General features: G+C 44.7%; 1 protein-coding gene across 15 annotated transcripts in view; it reads left to right on the forward strand.

Moving 5' to 3' along the window:
• PECAM1 (platelet and endothelial cell adhesion molecule 1) overlaps window positions 1–15,660 on the forward strand; it is a 110,631-nt gene that overhangs the window by 84,116 nt on the left and 10,855 nt on the right. For 5 of the 15 annotated variants that reach the window (XM_019516662.1, XM_019516671.1, XM_019516654.1 and 2 more), the window contains 3 exons: window positions 604–654; window positions 3,093–3,161; window positions 7,253–7,309. In XM_019516662.1, the coding sequence (XP_019372207.1) occupies window positions 604–654; window positions 3,093–3,161; window positions 7,253–7,309 (177 nt within the window). The remainder of the gene's footprint in view (window positions 1–603; window positions 655–3,092; window positions 3,162–7,252; window positions 7,310–15,660) is intronic. The other 10 variants (XM_019516695.1, XM_019516689.1, XM_019516703.1 and 7 more) reach the window with 3 other exon arrangements.

The following is a 15,660-nucleotide window of genomic DNA, read 5'->3' on the forward strand; positions in this document are numbered from 1 at the left end:
ACCTCCTATCTCAGGATCTTAAAACATTTTACAAAAATTAACACAGCATTTTCATTCTGCAGAAGGAGGAACTAAAACACAAAGGTTGTGGGCAATAAAATCCCTGGGTCCTGATGTTCTGCGCTTTTATTGTAGCCACTACTCATGTTGCTTCCTCACTGGAAAAGAGCTTTCTCTTGTTATTCTTTTCCAAACTTTGGCAGGTACCAGTATTAAACATGTGCAGGTCATTTTGACTTACACAGGCAAAGTAAAGAGTTGGTAGGATTTCTGTCTCCCCAGTGACTGTTGATTTCCACAACTATTTATTGACCCCAAGTCCAACATCTCTAAAAGGGGTAAATTCTCATCTTGTGAAAAAATCACTTGAGGCAAACAAAGTTATTTCTTGGTTTCCTTTAGCCTTAACTGATCATTTTAACAGGCCAGATGTTGCCCTTCTGTAGTCTGTGAATGGCTTGGCTAGGTGCCCAAAGGCAGAGTTTCCCCTAAATGATGAATTGTTTAAATATCATGACTGTTGAAGATTTCTGTTGTATTTCAACCAAAAAGACATCGTTCATTCATTTAGCTGAAATAAGTTTCTTGTTGACCCATCCTTAGGTTACATGGATGATAGCGAAAATCATATGAAAGCAACAGATGAAAATAAAGGTACTTGTCATGCTTCTTTTTAAAGTGGTAATCTCTAAGTCATTTTGAGATCAAAGGTGGGGAGGTGGGACAACATCACAGGCAACGTGTCGAGGGCATGGGGGGCATTGCCCCCCCCCCCGGATTTCTGCACTGACAGCAAGGTGCAGGGCACAGGGCTGCAGCCTGGCCAGAGCCAGAGCCCAGGAGCTGTGGGGGGGGTTGGTGGTGGTGCAATGTTTGCACCACTGGTGGGATGTGGGGCTGCAACCTGGCCAGACCCAATGCCTGGTAGCGGTGGTGGCAGCAGTGGTGGGATGGAATTATGCCTCCCCACAGTCAGCACTTACATGTTGCCTATGGACCCCATACTGAGTGATAACCGGAAACTACCATCAGGACTTCAAAGGCTCATCCTTTGTCTCCTTTTCTTACTGTCAACTTCTGCGTTAGTTCTTTTTCCCTTTATAACATCATGATAACAATAACCATCTCCCTATGTCACTCTGAAGGCAATGAATTGCTTGTATAGGACTTTGAGTTAATCTGATGAAAGGTGTCTATTAAAAGGAGATATCATCAAGTAGTAGTTAAAAAGCATCGTTTAAAAATGTAGATATTATGGCTACAAAAACAGAAAGAGATAAAGTCCCTGTTTCTGCTTACCTTGTAGTCATGTGTAACTATTCAGACATGATTTTATTGTGATTCCTGCTAACCTTGTATGTAACAAAGCTTGGCCTGCCTAGTGTGTAAAAGACCAATTGAATTTTTGTATCTAGTAGATTTATGAAGTGAAGTTCGTAGGCTCGTCTACAAAAGGTGTTTTGTAAATTCCCCTTGAGAACTGAGAGATCGAGGACAGAGAGAGTAGTTGTCTTGTGAGAAGTGTGCACCCAGAGGTAATTGGGTGTTTTTGTCTTTCGTATTTTCAGTGTGCATTCATTCTGGTGTGCAGTTGTTGTTTGGTTTCTCCTACATATTTTCCATCACAGCATTTACTGCACTGAATGAGGTATAGTACATTTTTGGCAGTGCAGGTGTAAGATCCAAGGAATGGTGATGTTTCTGTTGTGGGGTGTAGTTATTGTGGGAGTGGTGGGGATGTGTTGGCAGGTTCTACATTTTTCCCCAGCATGGTCTGGAGCCATTCAGTATGGTTTGGGCCATAGGAAGTTTGCTTCTGGTGATGAAGTTGGCAAGGTTCAGTGCTTGTTTGGGTGCTCAGATGGGTGGTTTCTGTTCTGCTTAGGAGAACACACAGGGTAGATCTTGGGTTCCTTTTAAGTTCCCAAAGCGATCTCTGATTTAAAAGGTTGGAGACCACTCGTGTAGATGGTTGGGCTTCAGACTAATTATTATGTCTGTGAGTGGTCCACAAACCGTAGTTAGGAGATTATTGGTTTATGGAGAAAACTTAAGCATCTGATTTGACTATGCTGATTGCAAGCTGATGGCTGGATGTCCATCAGGACATGTTCTAAAGATAGGTAGAGGCCTTAGCTCAAATAGGAGGGGATGAGCCTGCAGTGGGAAAGCAGATCTGTGAATGAGATTCACAAAAGGTAGCAGAGGGGGATGAGGAGGCTCCTCTGAAGAAATAGTAAAGGAGTGATTGGGGAGTTTAGTAGGGAACCAGGAATGGCAATCACAAAAGCTGAAGACAGGATTTCAAACACAGGAGGATAGTTGAAGGTAGTTAAGAGGAAGATAGACTACCGGCTCTGAACCGTGACCTCAGAAAAGGTTATTAAAGTCTTCTAAATTTCTAGCTGAGTGCAAAGGATGGAAGGATGGGCGTCTAGGATAGGACAGGAAGAAACAAACCTCAGAGGAGAAGGCAGTAGTTGTAGAGAGCTTTCATTGAGCTTAGGGATAAAAGAGAGAAGGGAGGCTGGCAGTAGGTAGGTGAAGGTGTTGGGGGTAGCCTGGGTATGAGGAACCAGAAGGAGGTCCAAGTGGAAGCAAGATGGCATTGGATCACTGAGGAGAGCAGATGAGAACTTTTGCTTCAGTGTCTGAGGTCAAGGAGAAAGTAATGAAGGGAGGGGGAGAAAGAAGGAATCTGGGAGGGAGAGTAGGAGAGCAAGAATGAACATGAGCATAGTTGGAGCTGCAGTATGCACTCAGGGGACTATCAGAAAATCCTCATTTGCATTGCACCATTTTTCAGATTGCAAATAACAGGCATGTGTTTCAGGCATGACCCAAGTCTTGTCCAGGTCGTGCAGTTTTAGGAAGTCTACTAGCACCAAGCTCCTGCACCCAGGGAGGGCTGGGGCCCAGTTATGGATCATCCTAACAGATTTAGTCACCAGAATAACTCAGGACCTGATCCTGTGTCCATTAAAGTCCACGGGCATTGGCTGTTGATTTTCACTGGTGGCAGGATCAGGTCCACAGCCAGTATGGAGTATGCAGTGCTACAAAGAACCATCTTCTTGCTATCTTTGGGGCAGGACCTGAGCACGAGATTACTGAGGTGGAGTATACTGAAGTTGAAGTGTCGACGCCTGATCCTCACAGAGGTAACTAACTGCCCTGTCCAGTGATGTTTTCGGAGTAACTACGGGAATGCTGCTCTTCCCGCTGATCTGCTGTTGTCTTCAAAGGGAACAGGCCCAGGTCCAATATGCATGCACAATTGTTCTGTGATTATAGCTCTCATTGAACCAGGGGCTATATGGACAGCAGCAGGGCATCTGTTACCAGGGCCAGTAAAGTCTTTTGCCATCTCCCAATCTTTTCCTGTGTACCCACCCAGCCTTTGTACATAAGATCTTTGGAGTGCAGTGTTACCAGATGGCACAGAAGGCAACCTGCTGTAAGTCTGCATTATGTGGGTTCAGCACTCACTGGGGAGCACTGAACTCTCCTTTTTAGTTTAACTGGGTAGGCTCAGCCTGTGAAACCAACAGGAAGGTTTCCAAGACCCAGGGTGGGACTGTGGGCTATCCACTCTCTCAAAGGTTGGAGAGAACAGGGGAGTGCAAGATGGAGGAAGTCATCCATCCTAAATATGGAGGAAAACAGGGAAGAACCTGAAGGAGTCCTGAAATCTGCAGGACAGCATGGAGAGTGACCTGGCAGTGAGCACTGCCTGTTGTTGCAGGCTTTCCACGGCAGCAGTAGCCAGAACTGTTAGCACAGCGCCAAGATGTGTCTAGTCATATTTCCTAACCTCTAAGGACATGTTGGATTGTAGCCCCAAAGGCAGAGTATGCAGCTTAATCACTTTATCTCACCCCAAGAATCCCGGTCTCCTCAAGCTCCTTGGCCAGAGAATTGTCGGAATGAACATGAAAACGAATAAGAGTGAATAAAATCCATGGGACACATGAAGCCATGTCCCAGACTTCAGCCATGACCCAGAATTCACTGACCCACTCTTTCCAGAAGGGACACCAGTTTATTTCGTGGGCTGAAGCCAGGCTTTTTCAGTTAGCAGTACAAGGGCTTGGTTGTGTGAATGTGTCATCTCTGAGCTTGGCAGCAAAAAGCAGTCTGGCAGCTGATTCTTCACTTTCCATGCCCTCACTCCTCTGACATGCTGCTCCATCCAGCCCTGTGGCTCCTCTGCCTGTTTCCCAACCATGCTGCCTATTTATCTTTGGTAGGTGGTGCACCTGGAGCCATTATATGGGATTTTAGAATATGCTCCGTAGTTCTGTCAAGTCCTGTCACATATTCAACTCATGCCCCATGCATGATTACAGCTTGGGATGTTGTTAGAAGTACTGTCTATCAGATGATACCTTCTTTGGGTTCAAGACAGATCCCTAAGGAGAGCCCCTGCGTCCTAGCCAGCCTCTCTCACAGTAATACAGATGTATGTCCCAGGCAGGGTGTAAGGTCCAGTCTGCACTACACAGATTGTCATCTTAACTGGACCCACTTAAACTTCACCCTTTCAAATGACAGGTTAAATATGTTGCTTGCAGCCATGGTCCCAACACTACAGGTGTTTATATGTTACTTTCCAAAGCATTGAGATGCTACTATGAAATCAGACTGGGTTGTGTGCCAAAGAGTAACTCTGCTCTGTGCTGCACAGAACGATGAAAATGGGATAAAATTAATTCTCAGGAAAAAGAGGAGTAAAATCAGCTTTAGATGCCTGCAGCAGCTTCTCACACTTACACTTTTGGCCCCTGAGGTCCCATTGATGCTTTCATCATGTTGATGTATATATTTTGCTTCAAACCATAGTATTCTTCCTTGGTGCTCTGTTATCATCACACCAAAGAGTACATACGATATGAGTGAACTCCTTAAGAATCCTCTGAGTTAGCCTGGCGCTTTCTCTGGCTTTCTCTGCTTTCTGCATGCAGACATCACAACCTAGCTTTACAGTCTATACCCAGTGCATGCAGTCCTCATCCAGCCAGCAGCATTCAGCACTGGCAGCGTCTGTGTAGTGGGCCATCTTTTAATCCAGGCAATTAATTTTCCTTTCACAGTCTGCTGTTTTAATTTCTTTAAAAAACAAAAGCAAAGGATCTGACCCTGCAAGATGGTAAACACACTCAATTTCCCTTCACTGTATTGGCATCCCAAGTGCTTATCAATCTTTGCAAGCTTTTGAGTACATGCTTTAAATTATTAGCTACTGCACATTCATCTCTTCTGTCACCGCTGTCATCAGTGGCACATTTCCTGCTGACCACAAGGGGAGCAGGGTCAGTTTATATTTAAAAATTAAAGCATAAAAATATCTTGGAGCCCTTCTGGGGTTTAGGAATAATTAAATAGTAGAATGATCTAATGTATTGGCCTTAGAGAGCCATTTAAATTTGATTTTGCTCTGTTTCTTCAAGCCAAATCAGTACTGGCTGCTAACATTTTTTTCAAACATACTACAGCTGTGGGATTCCTTTCTACATAGACTTCCTTTCTACCATTGCTAAAAACCAAAGGTGTACCAGTGTTATCAGTGGTGACAAACTCTCCAGAAGAGAAGCTAATAAAGACAAAGCCTAACTGCTTAATTTTTACCCCATTTGTAAATTGGGGATATCCTTCTTTGTGAAGAATTTTGAGGTTCCTATGATAGAAGGGGGTAGACAAGGCAGGTACTTTTGCAGGGTTGGAGCTGCTTGCTGGTTTGGCATTCAAAGAAATACTGTTGGTAGGGAATAGTTTGAATGAAACTTTAAGGAGAGCCTATGCTTCACAAAAAATATAGTGCATATCTTTTCTAAATTTATGTATGTGAAATTGCTGTTCAGTGAGTCAGGCTTTTATTGTTAATACAAGGAAAAACAGAGACCAAAGCTAAAATACTGTCAGGAAATAGCCCTAAAAGGAGAAGGGAGAAATTGCTATCATGCCTGAGTAAGCACGGGCCCCTCCTTTTACATTTATAAACAGTTAGTCATCAGCACTGTGCGATCACTGGGAGCAAACTGGCATATTACCTGAATCCTTTTTGCTGGCATGTCTGCTCAGAGTTGGGACAGGAGCGACTAGCAGAAGGCTAACAAAAAAAAACGTCATGAGCAATTATATGAAATCAAGATCAACTTGAATTTAAATAATCAAATCATCCAGAGGCCTAATCCAGGTCCCAGTAGGAGTCTACCCTGAATCAGTGGGAATTGACCCAAGCTTGTAACATACTAACAGGCCATTTCCAATGAATGTCTGTTGGCAGGGCTCCTATAGCCTTTCTTGGTGGATCAACCACATGTAACAGCAGACTGTGAAATCAGGAGATTATTAGAGGATCTTCAGACTGTTACTCAAGGAAAATTTATAACAGATCAGTGCTACTGAGAAGTGTGATTAGGTGCTTGCTGAAGTCTAGACCCTTGCCAATGAAATCAATGGGAGTCTTGTATTCAGCTTCAACACCTGTCATCCCCTGAGTCTAAAGCACATGTACCATAAGTATTTAAAATTAATTCAAACGTGAGAATGTGTTTCAGTGGGGCATGAAACACTGAAATCCTATTTAACAATACAGTACAATATCCTGATATTCTTAGTTTGACTGCAGAGAAGTAGCCACATTTGTCATTTTCAATCATTTAACGGCCTTGTGGCTAAAACATAAGATTGAGCACAGCGCTTCTAGCTCTACAACAAGCATTCGGCATGACCTTAGAAAAGTCACTTAACTTTTCTGTTCTTCAGAATTTACAAAAAAAAATAACAGGCCTTCAAGGTGTTGAGTCCCAAAACAAACAAAATGTAATTAGTGTTTTTAAATTGCTTTGAGATCCTTCAGCAAAAATCTTCTCAGCGTATCCACTCCACTGAGTTAGATGCGTGCCATCTAAATTACAGCATGGCTTGCCCGGTGAATCTGGGATGAGCCAAGCCACATCTACAACTCTATCATAGGTATGTATGTGTCAAAATCAAGTTTAGGATGGAAAATTAATTTTAATCTTGAAAATTAATTTGAATAATGGAGAGAGAATGCATCTCCATAACATAGTCACCTGGACTGGATGGGGAGTTTGCCTGCCTTTTCATACTGATATCCAATGGCACATTGCTGCTTATAAAACTGTTTCCTCTGCAAGTACAACAGTATGTTCTGCTTGTTTAAGGAGCTTTTTATAAAGCAAACAAAAAAGAAAAGAAATTGATTCTGTGCCAATACGTTTTCCAGCTCCTGTACAGAAGGGGACTGAACCAGTTTATAGTGAAATCAGAAAAGCTAAGAATGGTAAGTAAGCTAGTGAAAAACTAACTACGTGAAGGAAGTTTGAAAGCATTTTGTATAAAAAGATCAGGGGGATAGGTCTGTGAGTTTAGAAGTAATTGGTGTAAAAGTGAAACATGGAGATCATATGGAAACATCCTGAATAGCAGCTAAAAAAACTTAACTGTTAAACTCCATAGCTCCCTTGTACTTCCTGGAGAGCAATGATCTTAACAGGGGGAGAATAACACCTAGAACATCTGCTCCATTAATCCATTTACACTGTATTTGACAAATGCATCTGCTTCAGCTATCTGAATCTGGATTCTGGGAATTTCTTCTAGGTGACACAAAATATTTCATATTTCTGGGTGTTTTTTCTCCTGTCTCCATAACGGTTATTTAAAACATAAATAACCCCAGTACACATTGGTATTTGAAGCAAAATTATCACATTTGTGTCTTAATACAATCAGAACACCGTCCAAACTGGGGACGCCAATTATTGCCTTCTCCCAGCTCTGGAAGGCAACAAAAATTCTTCTGTAAACCTGGATCTCAGCAGCTCTCTTTCTGCCAGTTGCTATCTATAGTTGCTCCAGCAGTACTGAGTTTCCAGAGACTGTGAGTCTTGATGCTTCCTGTGAGTTTGTCAGAGACTAAATAAGAGCGGATATCCTTCCATCTCCTTTGTATCAAGGAGTCTCCATTTGTAAATGTCAGGGCTGTTAGCCAGTCAGCTTTTCTTTTTCCTCACCATGTGGCTTTGGTGGATTTCATGCTTTATTTCTTTTCTCATGTCTGCTTTGCTGATTTTCCATTTTTATCTGGGATTTCTTCCCCCTTCCTGCAGAGGATTTCCATACTTCTATAGAATCTTCCATCTGAGGATCTCATGGTACTTTGCAAACATTACTTCATTTTCCCCTGTGAGGAACAGTTAAGGTCATTTTTATCTGCATTTTACAGCTGAGTAAATAGAGAGATTAGGTAATTTGCTGACAGTCCCACCAGTTGGACCATGGAAAAGCTGAAACTAGAACCCAGGGATCCCAATTCCCAATTTGTTGCTGAACTCCTAACCTATGTTCCCTGCTCACAATCTTTCTTTCCCAGAAATGAAAAATAGCTGTTAAACCAAAAACCAGGGTTGGGTACTTGATATGGCACAGCCCTTGCAGCTGTGTATGGAATATGCTGCACATTTTGGACCACAACCCAGTGCCCGTTGAAACTGAGGGAAAGCCTCTCACTGAATTCAGGTTTTGGATGTAGCCCTTACTGAGATGCATAAGCAGACTGTGTACTTCTGATTTTCATTGTGCCCAAGTGGGAAATCCAGAAGTATTATGCCTTTCATGATGCCTTTCCTCTCCCAAAATGGAAAGTGCCTCATGTACTGGAATGACCCTTTGTGAGATCAAATTCATCAGCTCACGTGTGCTAGAGGGTAGTTTTATTCAAGGCCTTTATAAAACTATTTATTGTAAGGCAGGAAGTGCAGTGAAATGAGATTCGATCGAAAGTCTAGGTTGAATTAGACAGATATATGCAAGCACCCCTTAATCTTACAATCCACCTGCTCCTTTATGCCTAACATACTACAATCCAGTTATTTTTGGAAATGTAATAACAGTGTATTGTTTTAATCACGTCTGTTTTTCCTGACTGATACACAGGAAAAGTGTTTCAAATAGATAAGCAGGACATCACACGGGTGTACAGTAGTTTTAGATGGCTACATTACATATCTGAATATAATAGTTACTTTATTTATGGAGTCTGCATGATACCAGCGTAGCGCAACAAGGAATTGGGATTTGGGGTTCATAGAGAACTAGAGCATCCACAACAGTTCAGACTGATGAATGCTTTAAAACTTAATCCTGCAAGATCCTGGGGACCTCATAGAAAGAGCTGGGGATCCTTGACCTTCTTGTCATTATGTGGTTGTATGGCACTTTGACACTCTTGATAGATAGATGTCCTTAAGTGCATTGTATTCTCTTGTACCAGTTACCTGGGTCACAGTAGCATTGTATCATCTATCTAGTGCTTTGCTAACACTTTCTCTGCCTGTCATTCTTGCTTTACCTCCCTCACACTGGTACGGCACAGTCTATAGCCTGATCCCTGTGGAACAACTGGGCAAACACAGCCAAAGAGTTTGTCTCCATTAGAAAGCTACTGCAGATTCAGGAAGCATGTAAATAAAGTGGAGTAGCTACCCTGAAATAACTCCATGCATGGGTACTTATTCTTGAAGATGAGTGCCTTGTTCCTGTTTAGCTTAATCCACTTCTGAAAGAGGAGAAGGACTTTTACAAAGTGGATTACAGTGAACAAGAACAAGGATAAGGACCCCTCCATACATGAACCTATTTCCTAGTGTCGTCAGGGGCCAGAAGCTGTGATTTTCATGAACATCAAGGCTCCTCTTCATTGCTCAGGCAATAAGTGTAAATTATACTCCCTAGTGCAGGGGTTGTCAGCTGGGGGTATGCATACCCCTGGGGGTACTTGGGAAGGCCCCAGGGGGTATGTGGCGTGGCACTGTGCACCACTGCCAAGTGCCACTGCCACACTGCTTCATGTTTGGCTGCTGGGGGGACCCCCCCGCTCATCAACTGGCCCCCAGTGGACCTTCCTTCCCCCCCCACTCCACATCCAGAAGGGGTACCCACCAGAAAGGGTACTCTCGTCAAAAAAGGTTGAAACCCCCGTCCTAGTGTAATGCATAGACAGATGATGGATAGAGGCTGCTGTTCTGACTTCTGCTGTCTTTTCCCTTTGTAAAGTTTTCCCTTTTCTCTGAGGTTTGGAATTATCTGCTCCTCCTTTTCTGTTTCTGTAGCTGACCATGATAAGGCCTCCTTCTCTACTGCACTGGTTCCCTAGGACTGAGCACTGTGCAGAGCTTGTGGCTGCTGGAAAGATTAAATGGGCCTAGACTTCAAAAACTCAGATCTGCATTTCAAACTCGCTAAAACACGTTTGATTTTAGATCTGGGGTTTGGTAGAGGAAAGAGGCCAGTTGTGAAATTCAGCTCTGATCCAGCCCATCAAAGTTTAGGATCAAATAGTAAAACAGCAGAAGACTGTAATTTGTCCAGCTGGACTCTAGATTTCCACTGTACAGCATTCATAGATTTCATCGACACTAGGGCTGGAAGGGACCTCGGAAGATCAACGATTCCAGCCCCCTGCCCCAGGGGCAGGAAGTCAGCTGGGTGTCCAAATGTTTCTTAAAAGAGTCCAGAGTAGATGGTTGCACCACCTCTGGAGGGAGTCTATTCTAGGCCTTGGGGACTTGGACAGTAAAGAAGTTTTTCCTTGTGTCCAGCCTAAAATGGTTTTGGAGGAGTTTGTGGGTCTGACCTTGTCATCCCTTGGGGCACTCTGGCATTCCCCCAGGTCCTGATGTATTTATAGGCAGCTACCAGGTCAACCCTGAGCCTGGCTTTTCCAGGGTGAAGAGTCCCATGTTCTCTTGCCTTCTTATCATTCACATGGCTCTCCTCTGGATTCTCTCAAGCTTTTCCACATCCTTTTTAAATTGTGGAGTCCAGAATTGGATGTAGCCCTCTAGCTGTGGTCTCCCCATGGCCAAGTACAGCAGAAGGACAACATCCTGAGATTTACTTGAGAAGCATCTATGGATGTAAGCCAGAGTTTTGTTTTCTGTACCAGGTGCTCATGTTCATCTTGTGGTCAGTCGTGACCCCAAGTCCCTTTCAGCCACGGAAAAGGGCCACCAACCACAAAGGGAGTTGAACCCCCAATCTGTTGATCCAAAGTCAGACACCTTACCCATTAGGCCACGCAGTCAGGGATAACAAAGGGGAACAAAGTTGGTAGTACGTTCATTTTGGCTTCAGGAACAGCTAGTAGAAGTGAAACTGCCAGTGTTAATTTATTTTTAAAAAATCTGACTTGAAACGTCCAGTAAAATGACCCCAGGGATTAATGTAAAACATTTTTAAATGTATCAAATATTCACTCATGTAACTAGATTTCAAGGCTTTGTGGAAAATGCCTAAAACTAAGGCTCAGCCATCAGTAGAACTAAAATCAGTTGTACCTTTGGATGGCACTTCTGGGAAGGCTTCTTTTAATGCCCCTTCAACCAGTGTTTCTGCAATTGCAGATTTAGTATAATAAGGGGCTTCTGGCAGGAGGAAGGAAAGCTCTATGAATTACTCCATGATCTAAATCTTCTTTGGGAAGGGTTTCATTGCAAGAGGAAAAGAGGGTTAGGGAGGATACAACAGATTCAGCTCAGCCCCACAGCATCCACCTTGCAGCCCTTATGTTTTTCAGGACAATCGGGAGTAATGATAGGTAATGGATATGTGCATTCCTGTTCCTCCCGCAGATGCTGTGCCTTCACCCTGAGGATCTGATCCAAAGATGATGGGAGGCTCCCTGCTGGCTTTTATAGGCATTGGATCAGACCCTTGGTGGCATCGCAGAGCTCATTGTGATACTGTAGCCTTGGGGCTCCTGTCTGCTTTCTATTTTTAATTCTTCTTTGGGAAAAGGGAAATCTAGTGAACATAATACACAGCCAGTCTCAGTGTCACTTACACTGGAAAAACGAATCTGTCACTTGGAGGCAGTTGCAGTGGCGAGACAGGAAATCCAAAGAATCCCCTTACAACTGACAATGCCCTGGAAAAACAAATATACCCTAGTGGAAGGAGACATGAGAAATCCCCACTGAACTGAGCAGTTTGGAACCAGCTATTAGATTGGCTGCAGTGATCAGGAAATTTGCTTTACTGTTTTTCTGCACCCAGACCCCAGCTTCAACACCTCAGTACTCAGCTGGGATTTCTCATTAGAGCTGGGAAAAACCTTGACAGCAGGGAAGTTCACTTGGTTTGGGAACTTCCTTGCACACGCCAAAGTTTGGCTAAGGTGAGCTGTGTTTTGAGCAGCTCATGTGTAATAACATGGAACCACCTGTAGTATGAGCCCATGCAAGTCCTTAACAGATCTGGCTCTGGCTCAGCAGGTAACAGATTTGGACCTCAAGCCTGGATTCAGACCAGCATTACACTGTGAGGAATTAAGATCCACGTTTTGCAGGATTTGACTTGAGTTTCAATCAAACATCAGGCAAAGCTTGGTGGTTTTAGCAGCATCTCTAAATGCGGAGTTTCAGGGTTCATTGGGACTGATGATTTAAAACAAAATGCATATGAACCCGTAGGTAACGGCATCTTAGTGCTTCTGCTAAGCTCCGTTGTACTTCTACTATCAGTGCAATAGAGTGGCTGCAAATTTACCTTGCTCTAAATGAGATCAGATTTGACCTAAGAGTTGTAGCCTGTTCTCATGTATGTTTCACACTCGTGCCCGATCCATGATTGAATTCAGCCGTAGCCCTTGACTGTCGACTTAGAAATCTCCCCTTAAGCCTGTAGGGACTTGCACAGTCTCAAATTCCACATACTCTTATGTGGGTAATAGCAGCCAAAGCCACACAGAGCTGGCATTTGTGCCATAAGGCCAGTTCAGTCTTTGGTTCCTGTGTGCAGATGTATTCATGCAGCCTGATGCCATTCAGAATGAACAACAGGAACATAAGTCCCTATGGGCTATGCCTGGGAGTACCGCCATGTAGCGCATTCTGCCCACTTGCTTCTACCTTGCCATGCCACATCTCAGCAATGAGGTAGAAAAGCATATCCCAGGAAGGTGCCAAGCACCTTGGGTGCTGGGCAGATACTCAGTGCTGCTCTAGAGCAGTTACATTGCCTCATTTTGGAGAGCTGGTGCATGGAGTGGGAATGAGCGAGCAGGAGGTGTTTCATGGCAGCACTCTTGATCATGGTACAGAGGCAATATAGACACACTTTTAGAAACCTGTAAAAGCAGGCCAGCTTCTGAATAGTCGGGAGCCATCTTAGTAATCCCTCACTTTGAACTTCAGGCTCACTTCTCAGGTGTCTGTTACAGAGAATACATAGCCCCTTCTTCACCACTGGTCCATATGAGCCCTGCTCCATATCCAGGATGTCACTGCATCTTTCCCTGCCTCTCTTACTGGGAGAGAGCTCTGCCTGTCTCCTTTGAACTGCTAGTATCCCCCCAGCCAACAATTAAATCTGGCTTCAGATAACAAAAAGCGCCGTATATTTATTCAGTAGTTAAAACAGGGGAAAAATTGTAAAGCATTAATATCTTGGCATATGGTATATGAAGAGCACCATCTAGCCAGATTAGTTAGTATAGTATAAACAACTCTACTTTAATTACAGAATATTTGCTTATTTGCCTGGTTCATAACACTGCAGAAATCACTTGGCTTCTAACAGCCAATACAGTCCCTGGCAGCTCAGAGGCAGTGTATGTTATTCCATGGCTGGGGATCTGCCGTTTACATAGCAATCCAATTAGCTATTACCCAAATAATTTTGATCTTGCGTGATACAGTCATAAAAAGATGGGAAGTGCATTGTTGTCATGTATGACCTAGTAGCTTTTGATTAGCAAACAGCCCTTCCTGGTAGCACAATACACAGTAACTAAGAATTAGAACGTAACTTGTTTCATCAATCGTATGGATGGTTTTGTCCGTTTCAAATTGGGCTTTTATCTAGCTGAGGGTAAATGGCATTATTGTTTTGCACTGTTAGTACTTGAAGCACACAAAAAGCTTGTGTGTATTTTGCAAGCAAGTTTTGATTTGCTTCTTATTAAACTGGATATGCATATTGGGCCCAACTTTATACTGGAGTAAATGGAGTTGCACTGGCAAGTTGGGTCACTCAAGGCGTTTCTACACGTGTAGGTATGCACACCTAAATGTAATGTGCCTTTGTTTACGGCGTGTTAAGGCGATTCAGGTGCATATCTACACATAGATGTACTAATGTGCATTAAATTTAGGATGGTATAGCTAAGTCTTATTAGTGAATGTGTAGCTGCACTAATGCACATTAAGAGTCTACATGTGGGTTAATGCAATTTAGCTATGCCATCTTAGTCATGCTTGGTACTTGCTTTAAGCAGGTATCAAGTTTATGTGGGATTAGCCTAAAATTGCCATTTTTAAGGAACATTAAGGGCATGCACGTGTAGACACACGCCCTTAATGCACCTTAGAAATGGCAATTTTAGGCTAATCCCAGTTAAAAGGGCCATGTAGACAAACCCTCAGCTCCTTTGTAGGACTCCTTTTGTAAGACTAGAGAGTTCTTAATGCAGAGTCTCTTAATGCAGAACTCTTGGCATATGAATGGATAGTTCGTGCTGGTATTTCTTCTGTATTCTAGACCGGGGGGACAAAATATGGCCTGCAGGCCAGATGTGGCCTGCCAAGCACTTTTATCCAGCCTGCGGGGCCCCCCCAACAAATTGTGCCCTGCCAAGCCCTTCCACCCACAAGGCTGGGAGTGAGGTGCCCATGTATACATGCAGCCCTAAAAACATACCATATTGCCTCACTCCTACCTTTGTGGGCAGAAGGGTCTGGTGGGCCAACGTGCAGTTTCCCTGCAGGGCTGCTGTTGCCAGAGTCCCCAGGACCTGCTTGCTTCCCCAGTCTCCTGCTGGCTTCAGGCAGCAGGTAGGAAAGCAGCAGGGGTGGGGCTGCAGCTGGGAGGGAGCCCGGAGCATGGGGCTGGTAGCAGCATGGAGGCTGTGCCCAGGGAAATGGGGCAGTGGCAGCAAAGAGCTGGGGTGGGCAGTGTGTGGGTGTGAGGGAGAGTGGGGGGTGTGGGGACCATCCCGCACTTCCCATGGTGCACAGCCCCAGCAGGTGGTAGCAGCAGTAGGTGGGGCAGATCCAGCCAGTGCTGCACATTGCAGCAAGTGGCACAGCCTCCACGTGGCTGCCTGTATCACCAGCACTTCCTGCCACTCATGCTCAGCCCCTGCACTCGCACAGCAGAGAGGGAAGTGCAGCACAGGAGAGTAGCCTCAGGCCTGAGCTAGCTGCCTTCCCTGCCCCACAGGGGAAGGCTCCTGGGGCATCCCTCCCCTGCAGCACAGCCCCTGTGGAGAAGGCAGCCAGCTCCAGAGCCTGAGGCTTCTCTCCAGCACTGCGCATCCCTAGCAGGGAAGGCACCTGGCTCCAGCACGTGGGGCTTCCCTCCCTGCTGTGTGAGTGCAGGGGCTGTGCCTGAGTGGTGGGGAGTGCCAGCGATAAAGGCAGCTGTGCAGAGGCTGCGCCCGTTGCTGTGATGTGCAGCACTGGCCGGAGCTGTGCCCTGCTGGACACCTGCACCCTGAGCGCCCCACCTGCTGCTGGGGTTCAGCCACCATGGGGGGAGGGTGTGGGAGGTCCAGACCACCCCCCAACCTCCCTCATACCCACACCCTACCCCCACAATCCCCCACATATATGCAACCCCCCAACATACCCT

The sequence above is a fragment of the Gavialis gangeticus genome, unplaced genomic scaffold (genome assembly GCF_001723915.1).
Source record: "Gavialis gangeticus isolate Ggan-Ray unplaced genomic scaffold, GavGan_comp1, whole genome shotgun sequence".
Lineage (NCBI taxonomy): Eukaryota > Metazoa > Chordata > Crocodylia > Gavialidae > Gavialis > Gavialis gangeticus.